Source organism: Linepithema humile, chromosome 7, assembly GCF_040581485.1.
Source record: "Linepithema humile isolate Giens D197 chromosome 7, Lhum_UNIL_v1.0, whole genome shotgun sequence".
Classification (NCBI taxonomy): domain Eukaryota; kingdom Metazoa; phylum Arthropoda; class Insecta; order Hymenoptera; family Formicidae; genus Linepithema; species Linepithema humile.
Window position 1 is genome coordinate 18,139,391 of NC_090134.1, and position 15,498 is coordinate 18,154,888.

The following is a 15,498-nucleotide window of genomic DNA, read 5'->3' on the forward strand; positions in this document are numbered from 1 at the left end:
GTTTGGTATGACAATATATGCCATAAATACGAATTCTACCGGCTAACTTAGAATTCAATCAAATAATATTTCAAAATACATACATGAAAATTGAAATAATAAATTTTAACAAATAATAATAACAATAAATGCGAATATATCTATAAGATAATTACGCTACATAAATTTTAGTTCTTATTTTAGAGAATATCATAAATTATATTATATCCGTACTTGGTATAAATTAATTTGTAAATTATATCATAATTTTTACAATCATGCAATTCAACAATATCAGCGTGGTAAATATTAAAAAAATAAAAGAAGAAAGAAGATAATTAACCTGATAATGAACTTACTTCATTTTAATAATTCCGATAACAAATATTATTTACTAGGCATCAGCGATTGAAAAATACAGCGATTGGAGCAGTACTGCTTGAAAACTAATCGAATAAAGTGCCATATATTGTTGCAGAATAACATTAAATGCTTCGAATAAAATCAAATTTTAATTTCTACAACACTTTTACTTGCTCTACAACATTTTCTTCATTTTACTTTTTTCATTCCTGTATCACAAAATTAAATCGAATTTAAGCAAATTAATCGCCTTTCTCTATTAAAACATTGCAATAATCGTAATACTGATATTTAACAAATGCAATTTTCATTAATCATGTGGTAATACTAAGTGCAAAATCTAATTTTTAAAGTAAATTTTATATCATATATTTATATAAAAATTGCGAAAAAAGTAAGAATTTTTATAATCAATTGTTAGCCAAATACTGCATAAGATAAAAATATTATTACATTTTATGTATATAAAATTGTAAAAATATTTTTTTGTATACTACAATACAAAAAGTAGGTATATAATATAAATGAAAACAATTTATGATATATCAGCTATAGATACATAAAATTATTATTATCAATTAATATTATTACAAATATCAAAACATGATTTTTAATATATTATATATTCTTATATAGTATTTGATATCATATATTATACATCCAAAATATGTATATCGTACATAATTTTTAAGTACCTAATTTGAACTTAATAAGTGCTGTATTAAATAGTGTAGTATATATGCCAGTAATAAATGCGATCAAAAACGTATCAAATACAATATCAAATACTACAACAATATAAAATATACTAAGAAACATGTTTAGCATTAGTGATTAATAAGAATTTTTTTAACGCGCACACGCGGCATACAAGGATTCACTATCTTTAACAAGATGAATACCAACAATGTTATAACCTTTTTTCATATTTTAAGCCACACGACGTCTTGGTCCTCATATTAGATTTTTTATTATCAGGCTGTACGATCGAATGATTTATACTGATACAAAATATATTGTAAATATAATCCTGATATTGGTACAAAATACATCGTAACCTATAAAAAAACAATATCGATACGGCGGCCGGTGCGACGTGCGGCAATCAACGTGTTAATTTTATTTTATAATATATTTTAAGTACTTATTAAGCCTTACGACCTCCATTAAGTTCTCAAATTACGATTAGCCAAAATGAATTAAGGATTTATCTTTTTCTGTCTCTGTATCTTCTCTTTCTGATTGGTTCAAACTTTCTTTCAGTCTTTTTAAACCACTTTCCTTCGCAGCATACAAGTGAATACTGCATATTTAATTCTGCAATAATTTATTGCACGTGAATAAGTAATCATAAATCATCATAATCAACGGATATTTTGTTCAATCATATAATACGCGCGTATACTAATGCAGAAATTTTTACCAATGAAATTAAGTATATACAAATAAATATAAATACGTATAGCAGCATATGATATAATTAAAAGAACAAACACCGTTTGCAACTTACCTCTGATAATTCTTCAGTAACAGGATTCATATATTCATGTTGTCCAGGGAATATGTTACTTGAAGCCGTGGAATTGAACGTTACAGTGTTTACAGTGACTTCGTCTCTTCGATCGAACAACGGGTTTTGGAAGCGAATTCTATCGAAACTGTATCATATCATTATATATCATTATATCACGAATAAAATGCGAGTCTTAAATAAGTCAAACAAATTTGGGACATACCTATTAATTATATTAAGATCTAGTACACCTAGTTTCAATTTATACTTTTGATAAAGGTAGTAAACGCCGAACAACGCCCCTACGATCAGTATCATGATTATTATAATACTACAGATGCCACCGTTATGACAAGTATGTGTAGAAACAAATGCTATGTCCTCGTTCGCATTTTTCGGACAAATAGTATTGGGTTTTACTGGTTTGCCATCTTGACAAATGCACGTCACAAAAGATTCGATATGCTCATCAAGAAGATCGATAATACTATGATTCAAAACGCACATATAGTCGCAATGTTCTATTTTACAAAAATTCTCCACTGTTGGGTAAAAACATAGCTCAATTTTATTTTTTAATATTAAATGTTTATCACATGTTGTATCATTTTGATATTCATTAGAAATATACTAACCGACATTAGGATGATTGACAGTATGAAAGATGGTGAAGTGCCTGTGAATGTTGTGGGTGCCTATGTCTATCGTTGTACATGCTTTATCGCCATACAGTTTGCACTTTTGCAACTGACCGGTCGAAGCCATTAGCCAATAAATCGAGTCTTCAAAAATATTAATACTTGCCGGTCGACATATCTAAAAATCAAAAAGTATTTTTGTTAGAGAAAAAAATATAACATATCAGCATAATGTTGCGAACAATACAATTGCGCTTTGTGCACAGATATCTTTCGTCATAATAGAAAGATCGTAGAAATAATGATATCCATTTACGTACATCTGTATTTAAGAACGTGGTGCGACCATCTCCTTCATAATTGGCTGATTCGATAGTTTTGAAGTAACTGTCCGACCAATATAATTTGAATTTTAGTTGATCGATTGCCATTCCACTTACGACGCTAATATTCCTAAAAACGATCTTTTTCATGTCGGCGCCCATCAAGTTCGTCCGATATATCTCAGCGATTGGCTTGTCGTGACTGTGCCAAGTGGTATGAGACCAAAATAGATAACTGCAACATTAAGTAATATAAATTTTGTAGAATTTTAACGGGCACTTTTGTATTGTACTTCTGCTTTCGATATTTTGTAATGCGTCTAAATTAATTTGATAATGTAATTATAAATAATATAATAATTCAATTGTTCGATAAACGAAAGTTAAAAAAAGTGTGAGAGACATAAAAATATAGGTACCCCAAGATTGGGTCGACTGCGAGGGCCGTAACTTTTGCCATATCCTTTATCTCGACTATTACTGCACATTTTAATTGTTCCAAGTTGCATACCTTTACAATCAATAATAAATTAGATTAGTAATCAGCAAACGGTGCAGTCGTCAGCTTGATATTGTAGAGAAATATACCTTAATCACATTTCGACGGTTGTTATCGTTGAAGTAGACATTATTAGTGACCCAATCAACCGCAATCGCTTTCGGAGTAAAGTTGCCCATAGTCAAGATTTTTTTCGTTTTTACGTTCATTTTGTTAATAGTGCCCTCTTCCTCTGCAATTATTTTATCCGGTATTTATTCCGACAATACACGCGCATCTTTAGAAAAATGCTTTTAAAAAGCTTTTAGACGATTTATAATCTTAACTTCTTTTAATAAATATCTTAAAAATTCCAAACTTTCTTTAAACAACTTTTAACAGTTGATAACATTTTTTATTTTTTAAATAGATATCAGTATTTGAATAATGTAATGCAGACTAACCGCTACTCCAATAAAGAGCATCATCGAGTGCATTCGAATCGATACTGCTTATGCTAAAACCTGCTAAATGATGCACTAACTCAACAGAGCCTACATCAGCCGATATATTCCTGATATCATCACCGGTGGTGGTGATAAAATGCATTTGCGGTCCTAAACGATCATCATTGATATTCATTATTTTATCATGAATAACTTGCACAAAGAGCGACTACTTACCGATTTAGTAGCGACTACTTACCGATAGCTTTGCAAGAAACTTTATCGGTACGAAGAGAGTAGATGCTTAAGCACTCACATATGTACGATCCCACAGTGTTTAAACAATTCTGCGAACAAACATTTTGTAGGCACTCATTTATATCGTTACAAGACTTCCCGTTAGAATCCAAACTATATCCAGGTCGACAACTGCAAACAGCACCGTGCGGTCTATTCTGACACATGTCTTCACATTTAGCGTTTTGACAAGCTAATGCTATATAAAAAAAAAAACAGACATATTATGAATTAAATATCCGCGTATTAAATTTTATCAATATAAGCTATTTCTCGATTATGTCCCCTATAAATTTTTAGACATTAGTCTCTGCAAATTCTTCAAAAATGCTCCTCCGTGTAATTCACTAAATTTCTTATTTTCTTTTAATACAGTAATTGTTTTAACAGCGCGATTGAAGATTAGTTTTGTTGTTACATACAGCAATTTCCGTACTCGTCGCTACCGTCCGGACAGTCATTAATGCCGTCGCATACTTTGTCAAACGACAAACAAGTGCCACTGGTGCATTTGAATTGATCGCAGTTTTCGATATTTTTCTTATTATTTCTGCAGTCTGTTTCTTCCGAATTATCGCCGCAGTCGTCCACGTTGTTGCATACCAAATGCTTCCCGATACACTTCTGATTGTCACATGTGAATTCGTCCTCGAAACAGTACGCGCAATAAAATTCGTCGTCATTTCTCGGGCAATCCTGGATCCCGTTACATCTGCAAGACAAGTGATAAAGAGTACATTTAGAGTTATATTAGTTATAGCTCGTTTCTTCCACATACATAAAAAAATGGGTGCGATAAGTTGACGGCGCGACAAAGTTTGCAAGTATCAAAATCAGAACTATTTTCAAATGTAAAATAGGGTAGAATTAACGTTTTTATTTGTATTGTTTGCCGATTATACGTTACGTTTAAAAGGGTGAACTTACTTCGCTTTCTTCGAAACACATATACCAGAGTTCATGCACAGATATTCGTTCTCGGTACAATTACGAGAATAACCATATCTCGTGCAATATTTCTCGTCACTATCATCACCGCAATCATTAATGTGATTGCATTGCAATGAATTAGATATGCAACGACCATTAGCGCACTTATAGTAGTCAGGGCCGCATATGCTTTTCAAGTAACAATGCCCAGCTTCATCCGAACCGTCCGGACAATCAAACTTAAACACAATTACGAGAAAGTATATAAAATCAAATTGTTGTTGATTGCAAACAAATCAAAAATTTTTACAACTGATTCAAATTAAAAAAATTAAAATTTAGTCTCACAAAATATACTTTATCAGTTTTTTCTTGATGTTCATATTGATTTCCAGCAGGATCAAGCTTTGAATTAATAAGAAATGTTAAAATAATTCTCATATGATGAAAAATTAAGAAAAGGTCGAGCTAAATGACAGCGTTAAGCGTACAAATGTAAATTGTAAATTTGTTATCGTTCAGACTCACTTCGTCGTCGCATTTCCAATCCTTCGGAATGCATTTTCCCATGTCGCACATGAACTCGTCCGAACTACATGTATAATTATCGCAGTGAAGTTCGTCAGAAAAATCGGGACAGTCATAGTTGCCGTCGCATACGGCGAAACGAGATATACATTCTCCTCCTCTGCGGCACCGGTATTCTCCTGAAAGAATTCGATTGAGAAAAAATTCCAATTTCGAAAACCAAGTTTTAAGATTTTAATACAATATTAGAAGAAAATATTTCGATAATAAATATGAAATAAAGGAAGCTGCTTATTCAAATTTCAAAGATGTAGTTAGTTCTGACGAATATACGCGGAAGAATATATCTTCATACATTCAAAAAATATATTTCGATGAGAAATAACATAAAACAATGAAATGAGATAAGCTGCTAATTCAAATTCAAGTTAATAAATTTAGCATAAAAGAAGAGTGACCATGCGATTTTAAATAACGTAACCTAGGAGAAAAATTATAATATGTTTGTCATTGTATCTAATTACCCTTATTGCATTGGATTTTGAAGCAATGTTTCTCATCAGAATCATCCACACAATCAGTAAAAAAATCGCAATGCTTGTCCTCATTTATGCACGTGTGATCATCGCACATAAATTCATCTTCCTCGCAAATACCTCTCTCCTTACAATTGCTTTCCTCGTCCTCACCATTCGGACAATCCTTGTGGCCATCGCACCTAAATAAATCATAAAGTTTCATGAATACATATATCGACATCATGTTCATATCATATAGATACAATAATTTACTAGTAAATATCTTCCTTCTGTTTACAAAAACAAAAAAAGTATAAGTTTTCAAATAATTATATAAAAGTTGATAAATATACCATTGTTCCGGCTTTATGCAAACGTCATGCTCACTGCATTTGATTTTGTGCATAGGACACCCAGTCGATACAATACATGTACGTTTATCCGCGCCTAGTACCATTCTGGGAGGGCACGCGCACATCTGAAAGTAATAACATAAAATTAAATATCTGAATGTTTCTACGAAAAACAATAACACATCGTGGATTAAAGTAATTATATTCTAAGTGACATATATGAAACACTAGCATTCGTCAAATTTTAAACACATAATTAGGTCGTCGAAAATTTTCCTACTTACAAATGATTGAAGAGAAGAAGGCAAGCACACATGTGAGCAGTTTCCATTATTTTGCAGACAACCTTCCTTTTTGTGGATAACCATTCCACGCACATTTATCACATGTGGATTTTCCACTTTATCTACAGGCATAGCTAAAAGAAAATTCAGTTTTTACTGACTAACCTTATTATATATGTATATTCTCTATTTTACAAAACGTCAAACAAACTCACTTAATACAACCTGCTTATAAAAATTTGGTCCGTTTCTATTCATCCGGTGTAACAGTTTTGAATTACGTTCAGTCCAGAAAATACTGTCTTCCGTGACGTCAAAACTAAATGCCTGTACTTCTGGTATAGACATGAATCTTATTCCTACTAAAAGATCGCTACTTAATATACACAATAATTTTATAATACAAGATATGATTTGTCAATTTAAAAATATATTTCAAAGAACTCAATGAAAAACTTACCACTTTTAAACAATAACGGAGGTAAATTTGTAATAACAAATTTCTGATTTGCAAATAATGTGGATACGTTCGAATTATGATTTAATCGTAATAACAATCTTGATGGATTATCGGAATTGTATGTAGATATATATTCTCTTTTATCACTGAGTGATCCATTCAATGTCATTTTCATTAGCACTTCATGGACGAAATAATAGATATTTCTTTTGAACAACACGTACATTATGCTGTAATATACAAAACAATACACATTAATTGAATCGCTAATGATTGTTCCGTAAATGGTGATTGTAATTAATAAAATAAAACAGCACCCTTTTGTAGGCATTATTTCCATAGAATGAGGCTCATCCTCGAAGTAAAAGATCGTCTTTTTTCTAGTTGTCAAACTATGTACTTCAATACTTCGGTGTTTTAAGTTCGACAAGTACACATTATTACCAATATAATCAAATGCCATTCCTCCCACTATCATATCTTTGATCGATATGAGATTAGTAATATTGCCGTCTTTCGGATCATAGCGAATGACATAGTGATTATACTGATCGATAGCAAGTATAGTGCCTGTAAGTTTTAATCGTAAAAAATAATATAAAACAAAAATTAAAGAACATTCTTATTCGTAAAATAGCAATCTCGTCATACCAGTGAGTTGATCGTAAACTGCTTCGGTGACTGAAATCTCTTTTGAAACAGTATTCGTAGTTACGTTCGGCTTTCCTAACAACTCGTAATAATAATTTATGAATGTATTTCCAGCGATGATGACAAGATGAGGCTTCTCCTTCACGTCTGAAATTATATTTACGCTCATCAAAGACTGCAATCAGAACTCGTTAACGTTTAAAGTTCGTAATTGCGACGCAAATATCAGAGCGCTCAAAAATCTAAAACTTTTTTCCTGAATTGCAAATTTACCTAGACAGGTATGTCGATCGGCGTTCAATTTCTGGCCTATGGAACAGGCGCATGTATAGCTTTCGTTTCGATTCAACAAACACAGTTGAGAACATGGATTCGGACTACATGGATCTGAAAACTGAAATCAAATTTAACGATAATACAAATTTTGCAGTCGACTTTGTATTTATCAAACAATGAAAGATATTTCGTACTTTCAATTTCATAACTGGATAATCGATGTGGATACGGTAAGATTCCTCTATCGTGTGACTAAGGGTTTTCCAATCCTTTCCGGAAAATTTATCACATGTTTGTATTGTTTTAGATTCCCAGTCACTCCAGTATAATTTATTCTCGAAAACCGCCAAGGAAATCGCATGCTCTACTGTAGAATGTAATATGTCCTGCGGATAATTGAAATAGAAATGTATCAATTAAATTTTACAATTTTGTATTAGTGTATTTAAAAAAAAATGCACACTCACTCTTTTATCAGTGCCATCTAATTTTATTGATTCGATCATTCCATTTTCGGATAGCCAATACAATCGATTGCTTGGATAGTCAACAGCCAATCCATCGACATGCAATTCTGGTTCAACAAAAGTTGTCATATTTTTTCCATCCATTCCTGCCATTTTTATTTGTTTAGAAATATATTCATTATCAATGGAAATCTGTTCTTGATAGTAATACATTAATCTGTAAATAATATTAAATTATTATAAATATTATTAAACTAACATACTTTTTCATTAAATGTACAACTATTCTGATCTTCTAAATAAAATTTAAAAAGCAATTTTGATGTAATAAATATAAAGAAAAAAGATATAAAAACATAATCTATAAAAATGTAGTACATTATGATATGTATTTACCCTTTAGTCGGTAACAGGACAAGTAATTTCGGTAGCATACTGTCAGTATTGATTAATACGGTACAGTGTGTGCCCTTATTATTGCAAGCTCCGATACGGAAGTAGCCGGAATCAGTGAAATATATATTTCCCGTGATCCAATCCACATCTAAACTCGTCACCCTGTGTAAACCTTTTCACGACAAAAGCACATAAAATTATACTGAATTATATAATTACGTTAAAATTATAATATATTACAAGCTATGATTCTTCGAACATATTATTTTCAAGTATTTGTTATACAAACAAAATTTTATTCTTTTATTTAATTTATTTTTATCATAATATTTTTTAAAATATTGATATTAGTTTGCTTCATATTTTCTATCATAAATTGCTAATGTTATTAATATAGTATTACAGTTATTAAAATTCTGTTATTACATATGGCAATAATACAATATATGAAAATATGTATAATAAATTATAATTATAAATAATTGTTCGGTTTAATATAATAAAAAAAAATACTTAATTTTTATTTCCTATTGCGAAAAGAGATATTTTTCAAAATAGTATATATTGTAAAATTATTTATACATATTTACAAAGATTATAATAATCAATAAATATTATCATTAAAAAGCTTACCTTCTGTAACAATTGTTTCGTGCTTCTCACGCGTTTTATCAAAACTAACTCTCTTAATCACTGAGTTCTCATTCTCCTTTACTTCAGACCAATAAAAGTACCCATCGTTTATAACGGCATCGACAATGTGGTCTAAGTTTCTTACCATTATACCAGTATAGTATTCCGTATCAGGATTGAATAAGAAAATATTCTTTCTCGTAGAAAACACCAATGTAGCCGCACCTAAATTCCAAAAGAGATTTGCATATTTGTTAAGTTTTAATAGCATAAATAAGCATAATAATGCTTGCAAGCTAATCTACCATTATATTTGCAAGTCTTATTGTTGTCCTGCAATAAATAATTCGGATGACAGAAACAGTTGTATGATCCTAAAAGATTCTCGCATCCTTGATCGCATATCCCGTAAGTCTGACACTCGTCGATATCTATGGAAAAAAAATCGTTAAGTAAACGGAAGAGAAGAACGCTATTCTCGTACAATTGTCATTTTCGTTCATTGCAAATTTACCTGTACATGTATTATTCTCTTGCAATTTATACCCGGGTGGACAGAAACACACAGGTCCTGTAGGGGTTGACTTACAATATTGACATTTTACGGATGAACAGAGAGTTGTATTTGTGCCTGAAAAAGAAATGATTAACATTATAATAAATCGCACAATAAAGTTACATTAAGATTATATCATAAAAACAGAAAATAAAATAATACTATATAAAAATACATTGAAATTAAAAGAATATACCAATTAAAATACGTTGAAACACGAAGACGTATCATACTCACAATTACCACCTTCATCTGAATAATCTCCACAGTTATCTTTTGAGTCACATGCTACCTTAAGAGAAACGCATCGTTTATTTTTACATAAGTATCGATTATTCGTATTATTACACTCGGATTCTGTAATTTTATTCTCTGCAAAAACAAAACAACATTAAAAGAATATCTTTTTATAACACAGGATAATTTATGTGTATGTTTCATAATTATTATTAGCCGAAAGAGTTACCGCAATTTATTTCGTCGCTGTTGTCTGTACAATCTTTCGTGCCATCGCAAACCCATTCATTTCTCACACAAAATCCATTGTTACAGCGAAACTTATCAGTACAATTTAACTATTGTAACAAAAAATAAAATTGCAAAAAAATTTATTATAACATAAAGTAATACAGATAAAAAAAGATAAATAATGTGCGATAATGTGCGATAATGTGCGATAAAGTACGATAATGTGCGATAATGTGCGAAATAATCACGTTAATTCACTTACATGTTCCTGACAATCAACCAATTCATCGCTATGATCTGTGCAATCAAATACTTCATCGCAAAACTTGTGTTCCGGTATGCACTCTTTTTTATTTTGACATGAAAATTCATCATTAGCACAAGTAACATGATTTCCCTGAAAGCACAAACATGTTATTTAACTTGATACGGTATGTGTACACAAATGATCTAGAAAAGTAAAAAGTTGTGGATGTTCACTTAGAAGACAATTTCTCAAACTGAAAGTATATAATAACTGGAATGTCATCGGCAATTATATAATATTCACCATGTGGCAATTTTCTTCATCGCTATCATCGTCACAGTCAGACACAACATCACATTGATGTAAGTTTGATACGCATCGAATGCTTCCTGTTGTACATTGAAATTTATTCTTTGGACATGATCCTTCATAGTAAGAATAATCTTCGTTTCCGACTTTTCGGTCGATCGCAAATTAGAGCATAAAAAATCGATGTTTTAAAAATTAATGTATGTTACAAATTTTAATATTAATATTTTGTCTTACATTCATCTGTAAAAGCATCATATAGATCGACAGATTGAAACATGCCTTCAACCCCAGAAACCCATAAAAAGCTGCACACAAGTAACAGGTACGCAATACGACACATAATCTGCAAAATACGTTAAAATTTTATTATCAATTATTTGTTACTTTCTCAATTACTTTTGCACTAATCTATTTAAATACGCGAGTTACACATTAAATTTTTTAAATAGAAGTAGAATTATTTTCGTGAATAGTTCTAAAAATGTTTACCAAGTACAATCAAATACATAAGCTATTAAACGCTAATTTGTAGTAATTAATCGTTAGTCGACCACTTAAACATTATTATCAATATAAAAATTATTTTTTTAATTGCCATGAGAGAAAATCATGCAGTAAATTTTTTTATAATAATTAAAACTTAAACATTCCAATTTGTAATAATTCTTATTTTATTTAATGACAATAAATGTTAATTAAAAGTTAAAGAATATTGTAGAAGATTATCAATCTATCGCGTTCTACAATGTCCTCGATACACTAGCGTATCCTGATGTCGATAATAGGGGAGGTTTTGACCTGCTTTAATGCATTTTTTATCAAGATTCTTGAAACAGATCCAGCAAAATTGATTTTTTTAACTTGGAAGGGGGGGAGGTTTAAACCCCCCCCCCCCCCCAGGATCCGCTAGTCCTCGATATATCTTTTCGCGAGTACGAATAAGGCATAATCAAAATGCTGATTAATAATAACAACGGTTCAATTGTTTCAATTACTTGTTTTTTATAAATATGTTAATAAATGGAATTAAAATCGCACATATTAAAATACTGCCTATACATGCAAAATTGTATGATTAGAATTGTAAAGAGTGTTATATTTTATATGAAGATGGTAAATTTAAATGTATTATAATATTATATCATAATATTGAAGTGAATCAAGCACTCTTTAGACGACTTAAAATTCGCGACACAAATCGAGATAAAACGGTACTTATAACTTTATGTAATAAAAAATATTTAAAAAGTGTTTTAAATAATTCGATATATAAAATATAATTAATATTATTATATATACTTTTAAATAATATCTAATTGTGGATAAAAACTGGAATAAAAGATAAATCAAATATACTCACTGCAATGAATGAAAGCACTTAAAAACATTAATGTATTCACGTATTTTTTATAATCTAAATGAAGAAAAAATATTCTGACCCAACCGTTGCGTTGCATGGAATGTTCCACACTAAATGTCCGATTTGAAATCGGTCTCTGCGAGTTCTTGTTTCCACCAAATCTTATCGAGAGAACCTAAAAGTCTCTATTAACAACAAACTTAATGGATATCTCGTACAAATACATTCGGCATGACAATAGGTGCCTAGAAATACAAATTTCACCAGCTAACTGAGAATTCAAATAATATTTCAAAATATATATATGAAAATTGAAATAATAAATTTTAACACATCATAATAAATGCAAATATGTCTATAAGATAATTACGTTACATTAATTTAAATCCTCCTTTTAGAGAATATCATAAATTATATTATAACTGTAATTGTTACAAATTTATTTATAAATTATATCATAATTTTTACAATAATACGATTAAACAATGTCAGAGTGTTAAGTATTAAAAAGATAAAAGAAAAAGATTGATGATTAATCTGATGACCAACTTACTATATTTTAATAATTTCGATTATTTACTAAGCATCAGCGACTAGAAAATATACAGTGATTGGAACAGTACTGCTTGAAAACCGATCGAATAAAGTACTATATTGCTGCAGTCGACAAAAGTTGAATATTCTTAGAAGTTTTTGTAGACAGCAGGTTTATTTTTATCTGAAAAAGAATGCTACGATATTTGATAAAAAATGGTCCAATATCAGAGAACTAGTAGTCCAAGTGAAAATATTCTGAATCGTTAGTATTATCCTTTATCTCTGTTCATCGTGAAGGTTTGTCGGTGATAAATGGGCAAATAAGAAATTTCAGTAATGGTTATAAAATATTTTGGCATACCTTCTAAAATTTTTGAAAATATGATAGCTGTAATTGCTACTTTCACCTTGGCTATCATAATAAACAGCTCCCGCACGATCATGCCTTATGTCTGCTAATCACGTTTCACGTGATATTTATAAATTATAATGAGATAGGAATTAAAATTAATAACATAGAAATTATATTACAAAAAAGAAACATTTTACAGGGAAGTATTTTTTACAAATTATACTTACAAATTATACTACAAATGCTGCACAACTAAGTGCTGTATGTGTGATAGAATTTATATATTTTAACTGTTATTAAACTATTAGATGTTTAATTGTCAATGCACAAGCAATTCAAGCATTTAATGGAGAAATCAAAATACATTTTTCTTAAAGTAATTTGTTCTTATTAAAAACAACAAGAAAACTTTGAAATTGCTAATTACTGATAATTAATAATTATAGATTAAGGAATGATTGAATCAATTCGATGTGAAATTTGTCTATTTCACACTGAATTATTTGCTTCCGCATTTAAAATGACAATAAATCTTTCAGACATACTTTAAATTTTGATGTATTTTGGTACTAAATATTGTATCTATTTTGCATGACGGAAAATTGATGTTTACAGAGATCGAATATTCGTGGCTGCCGTTATCAACAAATCTTAAGCGAAAGACTCGTACAAAAAATGCAATGTCGAAGATGAACAATATATGGATATGTTCAGAACTTCCTATTGTTACTCGGTGTAGCTTTCATAAGACCAATAATGCAATGCTCAACACTAATTAAAATACAGCGATCAGAAATTTTGCGAGTTTTCATCAAGTTACTTCGATCGACAAAAACAAATTTCCTCACAAAATACCTGCGATATTGGTCGATGACGCATCTCCATCTTTTTTCTAATGTAAAAGGTATGTAATGTAGCAGATCCGACAATTAGTCCAGGAAACATTGCTGGAGCAATAAATCCAAAGGTCGTAATCAACAGCTGCAAGACGAAAAAGCTTTCGCAGGCTTTGTATTTGGTCCTGAAGCAAAAGCATGAGCCGATCAGCGCTGCCGAGAAGAAACCGACCTGCGAAAGAGAATGTTCAACCCTGAAAGAGAAATAAGATGCATTACTGTCCGTATTGTCATAAGAGCTTTGATCGACCATGGGTGCTCAAGGGCCATTTGCGCCTTTACTCGGGCGACAGGCCCTTCGAGTGCCCAGTCTGTCACAAATCTTTTGCCGATCGGTACGTACAATTCATAACAAAAAGCAACGTTCTATTAAGATTAAGATTTTGAAAATGCACTTTAACCTAAACATCAATAAATTAAAAATTAATTTTTCAAAAATCCCACTTTTGGTAACATTTAAATTTGTAATTCAAAACATCTGCAGTCATATGCAAAAAAATGAATAATAATTACAAGACATTGTATATGTTTATTGTATTGAACCGGTACTATTTACATCGAAACAGTAATAATTATTGAGAAATCATTAACTATTCTGTACTTAGCTGATTATCCATTGTGCACCGTTGTGGTATTTCACGGTTCGAATCTGCGCGCTCACCAGAGAACACGTAATCATCATCAGTGGCAATGGCGTTGCGGTGTGTGCTTTAAGGCTTTCTCGCAAAGACGCAACTTGGAATGTCATTGTCCAGAAGCTTGTTGTAATTATCATATGCTTCAGAAAAAAGAACTCACTTGTCCAGAAATGGATATGAAAAACTGAATGATAATATCACAAGCAATTCCGATATACAGATGTCCTCAACAGTATCTATTACGCATAAAATTTTGCGATTTATTACAATATTATAACTGTGTTTTAATTTAACAATAAAAACTATGCTAACTCTTCAATGTAAAATGCTTTGAATAAAATTAAATTTTAATTTCTACAATACTTTTATTTGCTCTACAACATTTTCTGTATCTTACTTTTTTTTTTCCTGTACTACAAAATTAAATCGAATTTAAGCATAGTAATCGCCTTTCTCTATTAAAACATTGTAATAATCGTAATACTGATATTTAACAAATGCAATTTTCATTAATTATGTGGTAATACTAAGTGTAAAATCCAATTTTAAAAGTAAATTTTTTTTAAATTATATATATATAAATTGTTAAAAAAGTGAGA

General features: G+C 30.4%; 1 protein-coding gene across 1 annotated transcript; it reads right to left on the minus strand.

The window, feature by feature from the left end:
* Window positions 1–8: 8 nt before the first annotated feature.
* Window positions 9–15,227, minus strand: LOC105669962 (vitellogenin receptor-like). The gene is made up of 32 exons (XM_067358913.1): window positions 14,221–15,227; window positions 11,351–11,459; window positions 11,108–11,259; window positions 10,820–10,954; window positions 10,556–10,664; window positions 10,327–10,461; window positions 10,048–10,164; window positions 9,839–9,964; window positions 9,534–9,758; window positions 8,901–9,072; window positions 8,505–8,721; window positions 8,232–8,423; window positions 8,035–8,155; window positions 7,762–7,908; window positions 7,428–7,680; window positions 7,111–7,340; window positions 6,866–7,012; window positions 6,651–6,784; window positions 6,367–6,491; window positions 6,020–6,213; window positions 5,496–5,674; window positions 4,965–5,206; window positions 4,460–4,749; window positions 4,000–4,236; window positions 3,759–3,911; window positions 3,405–3,547; window positions 3,236–3,327; window positions 2,814–3,051; window positions 2,491–2,671; window positions 2,079–2,397; window positions 1,853–2,000; window positions 9–1,659 (listed from the first exon to the last, which is right to left on the minus strand). Exons 1-32 carry the CDS (start codon window positions 14,512–14,514, stop codon window positions 1,654–1,656), a joined length of 5,562 nt encoding a protein of 1,853 aa, XP_067215014.1. The 5' UTR covers window positions 14,515–15,227; the 3' UTR covers window positions 9–1,653.
* Window positions 15,228–15,498: the final 271 nt, after the last annotated feature.